The 5,962-nt window shown below is 41.9% G+C and overlaps 1 protein-coding gene across 1 annotated transcript in view; it reads right to left on the bottom strand.

The window, feature by feature from the left end:
* LOC126408047 (spondin-1-like) overlaps positions 1-941 on the bottom strand; it is a 139,500-nt gene extending 138,559 nt beyond the window's left edge. The window contains exon 1 of the mRNA XM_050073402.1: positions 363-941. Coding sequence (XP_049929359.1) covers positions 363-588 — 226 coding nt within the window. The 5' untranslated portion in view covers positions 589-941. The remainder of the gene's footprint in view (positions 1-362) is intronic.
* Between the last annotated feature and the right edge of the window lie 5,021 nt (positions 942-5,962).

Here is a 5,962-nt window from a genome sequence, read left to right as displayed (position 1 = left end):
GTGTGTGTGTGTGTGTCCTTGCTTGCAGGAAGAGGAGAGGAAGTGAATATAGGTCAGACATTATAACACTAAGTAGCCTTATCAAACCACAACTCTCCCTGCAGGAGCCAAAGGAGGCGGACTGACTAGTTTGGAAATTGTGTCTCCCAGGCTGCAGTGTCTAATACAATTTTAGATTACTATGGCTAATCCTCGCAGTGTTCGGTGGTTAGACACGCTCAAGTTTTCTGTAAATACAATAAAATAAAGATGACTATGCTTGTTTGGCAACATAATGCGCTGTTTTCCAACTTGATAAACAGTCCACTTAATTTGGCGCATGTTTACGCACTGATTGCGCAGATGGACTGGAAAAACTCTACCTCTGTAGGTGCTGCCCGGCTGATAGGTTTCCGGGTCCCCCTCCACTCTGAGCCTGAACTCATGGTGCCCATCCCTCCGGGTCCCCTGGGTCTGCGCCCGGAGGATCCGCCCGCAGTACCCGTCCGACCTGCCTCCGGAGGGCTCCTCCACGAAAGCGACTGCGTTGCACACGAAACTCGAGACGAAATAGTACTGCAAAAACAGCAAATGTAAATACATTCCCATTTCGGAGCCCGGATATGAGTGAACAACGATAGTTCAATCACAAATAAAAACCCAGTGGAAAGGCGAAACAGCGGACAGAGGATCAGTTCCAGCCCCTTCCTCGGGAACTCCCACCAAACTACAGCAGCGTCACAGTCAGTGGTAAAGGTGAAGAGAAGGAGACGAGTCCATCTTCAACTGGAGAGAGCGCGTCAGGGGCGCACCACGTTGTAGAGGTGCGGGGAGAGAGGAGAGAGGAGAGAGGAGCTGCTGCTGTTCCTGAGTCAGTGTGCGGTGTTGATAGAGAGCTTGGAAGCAGCGGGGGGCCGCCAAATAACCGAGCGCGGGTGCTCGCGGCTGTCTCCTTGACTTGAGGCGAGGGAAGGTCCAAACTGGAGCTCCGCACTTTAATAAGAGCCAGCCCTCCGCTAATGCACAAACATAGCTACACACACACGCATATAGTACCATGCACACACTCTCCGTCTGTCTATCTCTGCGGATCTGACACGCGGAGCTGCCTGTTAGGGAAGCATACACATGTTCTGCATTCTGACAGCAAATTTTATATTCTCTGTGTGGGCTGTATGGGAATTAAAAGACAGTCATGAAGTTACGTGTATGGACAGTGCGCACTTAAAAGTAAGTAGAGTCACATTTAGAGGAAAATAATCTTTATTAATCCCCATCTACTGTGCGCATTTTTGCTACATAATTTGTTCAATGGACAAATGAAGTATGGCCATCATTTAATTTTAAGCTTTGTATATACTGTGGGATTCGCGGGACTTGAAAGACACCATAAAGTTATATTAATGATATTATAAACTCAACAAATACAAACTGTAAAAGGTTGTGTTTGGTCCTGTCCTGTGCGTATTTACGCATTAACTGTTTCGCTGTTACGCGAGTTGATCGTGTTTTAGGAGCTATGACCATCACCTCATATTAGTCAGTTACAAGCACAGAGTAATGTCAGAGGCTCCTCGGTTTATACAGCGCAGGGACATCTGAGCAGAGGCACCAGAATCCAGTCTGAGCTGCGTGCCACTCTGAAAAGAAATTACTGATCAAATTAATTACTGATTTTAAATAAGCGTAATTATAATACTGTGCATGAACACGAGCTCTATCATAAGCCGCTGTCATTTTGTTTGATAATTTCATCTTGGATTAAATGCACACTTTGCTCTATGGATCTCTATAAAGCACGCACTCAGCTTTCCTCACAACATCTCCAAACGCTGACTATAATCCCTGGTAAGACACTTTCACAAGACATACATGCGTTTGCAATAAGAGGCTTTGGTTTGGTCACTAGGCGTCGCCAGAGTATCTTTGCACCTTTAGGTCCTTGAGAGCTACTTGGTAAATTTGTCATTCTCCTCATCACTGCACCCTTTGTTCTCCCATCTCCTCAAGTTCTTTATCATAGTGTAGAGAAAAGTATGAGGGATTATGGAAATGCAGGCTTTAAGGTTTAATTAATTGTTACAATTAATTGTGTGGTTTTGACTCATCTGAAGGAGTGAGTTAAAGTCAGATAATCTTCTGATCCATTTCCTTTTTTGTAAGTTGTTTTTTCCTTTATGACATTTTGCAATCCTCTTTTATTCTCTCTGAATGACAAACATACTCAGCCGTTGTGAACTTTAACTTTGTTTATTTTAAAGTGCCAAATGTGTGTGTGGGTGAGTGTGTGTATAAATAATAAAACCTCAAGGATATGAGCTGGATCAAATAAACTTGCACTAAACTAATTTGCGCATGTTTTCATGGCTCTCCGTCCACATGTCAAACATGTGTGTGAGTCTTCATGGGTGTGTGTGTGTGTGTCTAAACGTGGGGAGGGTTACCTAACTGAAAGCAGTTCTCAGAGCTGGAGATGGTTAAACTAAACAGCATCAGCCTGGATGTCTCTGTGTGATGGATCCCATCTGGAGTGACTCTGCACTATAAACTGTCTGATGGATGGCTGACGTCTGGAGCGTACCCTTGACCGAGATTTGAAGTCAAAAACAACCCACTGACCTTTCAGAATGAAAACAACCTGTTTGCTCATCAGCCAGTAACATTCCTGCATTCAAACATCCAGTTCTTTTATTCAGTTTGAGGAATCCATATGGAACCATATAGTCTGCCATCCAGAACATCATGTGAAACTGTCATGAGTAGTTTCACCTTATTCAAAATTGACATTAAACTGACTGACTTGTGTTCACACCGGGCATGAATAACAATATCTGCGCGGGTGAATAACATGTAAAGTCAGTGTAGAGACACAAACTTCCATTGGGTGGTGCAATGGATGCTATAAATCCGATGGAAGTGACACAAATGACCCAAATTGAGCAATTCGAGAGAGCTGAAAATTCTAAACTTCAGCAACTGATTCACGCCGCAGCAACCAATCAGCATTGAGATCCTCTGAGGACATATGATGCAGGGGATGTACCAGTGGAAGTTCATTCATCAGAAAAATGGAGGAGTAGCTGATCGTGTCAGTCTGTGGCTACCCCGAGCTGTACAACACCACCTCCTATTTTTACAGAAACAGGTATAAAAAGAAACTCAGACTGAAAGAGTGAAAAATGATGGTTGCAAGAAGCCCCTCCCCTCTTGTGAAAATTCAAGTATTTTGGGCACTCGCATTACTCACGTGTATGAAGGGAGTCAACACAAAATATTCTAGCATTCACACTCAAGCGAGTGACACATCACGAAAATTCGCATCGCATTTGGTGTGAACGCAACGTTATATTAGACCCTGTGATAGAATATTTAGCTGTATAGCTATATTAGGGATGTCAGTTTTGGTTCATTTTGCTTTCAATGGCCCTCCCCACATTAAGGGCTCATTTATGCTCAATGTAAAATATAGAGACGGAGACTAATGGAGCCCTCTGTCCATACTCTAAGTTTATTTTGTCCGTATATTTTTACGTTTTCTGAGGGCTTACAGATACGGAACAAACAAAGCAGTACTAACAGAGATCATGAGGTAGTGTAGCGTAGTTTCAGCGACATACAACCATGGGAAATGACTGTGAAATTCAAATATTGGCAGAATGGGATGAATCAGTGATATTGTGTAAAGTATTCTCCATCCACGTCAGGATGCATATGACCAGACAGACCACCACCATCTACAACGCTGACTCTGTTTAAAGGTACAATATTATGACCTCTTCCACCTCGTTTGTTGTTGTGAGAATTCTGACTCTGCCCTCTAGTGCCATCTATTGGCTGTATCTATGCCATCACAAAGGACACAGAGGAGTATGAGGGCAATGACATTTACAACATTTGAAATGGATGTATCTATTTTTGTACAGAAAGGGAGTATAAATGAGCCTTAACCAGTAACTAATCAGTTCATTTTTAAGAAAAAAGACACGAAACACAAGGGGCCTTTCCTTTCAGTCCAACACTTCATTGCAACAGTGACTTTTAATCTTTTGTGTTGCAAATGTCTTGCCTTTTAATTTATTTGTTGGCTTTGCTGACAGCCAGCCGACTACATAGCACTCACTGCCCTGTCTCCTCTGTTTAGCTAACGTTAGCCTTGGCCACTCTGAATTGCGCATCACTCGATCCGATGGGAGCTAATTGGCAGCACTGCTCATTTGAAGATTACTGCTGACTGCACAAACATGGTGGCCTTCCCAGGTTACCCTGGTGAGTAAGTGGTTAAATTTTGAGACACAAAACTCCTTTTTTCACTGTCTTTCTGTCAGCAACACTAGCCATGCTGGCACTGCTAACGGTGCTAACAGAGTTAACAGTGACAATGCTAAAAGGAGTTTGCAGCTGTGTGCAGTGCAGTAAACCGAGGAGTAGACCGACATGCATAATTATAATTGGTCAACAATATCCCTGGCGGTTAACTGATTAATGATTCCTGTTGACATTTCCAGTATACATTTATGTTAAAAGAATTCATGGCAGTATCAGCATTAAATAGATGCTTGAACAGACAGGTGTAAAATGCTGTCTCATTGTATAAAATAAATGCTTTTCCAAAGTCCTGCAGCCACCCTAATAAAATATGCATTTGTCTTTAGTCAACTTGCCTGCTTGAATAAGACTTTCATGAGGGTAATAAGGTTCTGATGCAGGAAGCACGGGCCAAAAGGGCGTATTAAATATGAAAATTGCACTGATCTTAGTGTGTGGAAGTCATTTCCTGTAATGGACTATAAGGGTCCTGAAAAAAACCCTCAATATTGTGCTCAAGTGTGTAATAGAATTTCTAATCATTTTACAAAGCTTTTTTTTTAAATTCTGCTTGTAAGAGGCATTTGTTTCATTTAAGTCCTTATTTATATCTCAAGTAATGAAAATGGATTGCATGCATTGAATTGTATTGCCTAAGTGCTCATTGTTGAACAAACATATTCCTCATTTTGTCTTGTATTTCCATAAATGACGAAGGAGAATATGTTTTACTGAAGTAGCAGTGCCACCACTTTGTATTAATTTTACTTAAGTAAGAGTGCCTGTTTGTAAGATAAACACAATAGAAGAATTTTCTTGTACAGTTAAGTGCTTAAAGGCCCATTGGCCACCTGTGTGACAAGATACGAAAAAGCAAGCCAGTCACCAGAATATATGAAACATGCAAACATACAATGCCAACATTTTCTTCTAATGACATGGGCTCAAAAAAGTCCAGTCTCATGTTCAGTGTCCATGCCAATGCTTAGCCAGTCCATTTCCACAGTGCTAGAGAAAAGTCTGGAAGAGCCCATTATCGTTCTGATATAGGGGTACAAATGCTCTGAGTCGTTTATATTTTTCTGAACCAATCACAACTGACCTATGGCTAAGCCCCGCCCTCAAACACGATGAGCCAATCACAGTGCGTATAGCCATTCCCATACACTCGGACATTCTCTGCCTGGCCATTCATTGAAATGCATTACAGAAAGTCAGTTTTGTTCGGTTTTATGAGCTTTTTCGGAAATTTAAAGTTTAAAAATGCTCAACTCCGACACAAGGTATCTGAGAGGCTGGGCGACGGGGTGTATTTTTTACCCTTTCCTTAACCACATCTCAACCGTGAAAAGTTTCTCCTTTGGATAAAGTTGTGTGGTAACGTTAGACCACAGCATCAACTCAACGTGAATAAGATTAACAATGATGTCTACATCTGTTTTAAGGTAAGTCAACATCGTGTTTGAGGCAACATATTGTCACTTTGCTGGAAAGAAATTCAAAGTTATCTTTAACATCTCTAGCTAACGTTAGCTAAAGTTAGCCTAACGTTAGCTCCTAGCTGCGTTGTTCATCATGTCACCTTGTTTGCTGGGAGTTCATTAGCCTATTTTGTAGCTGTTTTGTACTTTGGTGATCGTACATCATTGTTAGCTGTTGTCCAAAGGGCTCTAGTTAA

Source organism: Epinephelus moara, chromosome 20 (genome assembly GCF_006386435.1).
Source record: "Epinephelus moara isolate mb chromosome 20, YSFRI_EMoa_1.0, whole genome shotgun sequence".
Lineage (NCBI taxonomy): Eukaryota > Metazoa > Chordata > Actinopteri > Perciformes > Serranidae > Epinephelus > Epinephelus moara.
This window is presented reverse-complemented; position numbering and strand designations above follow the sequence as displayed.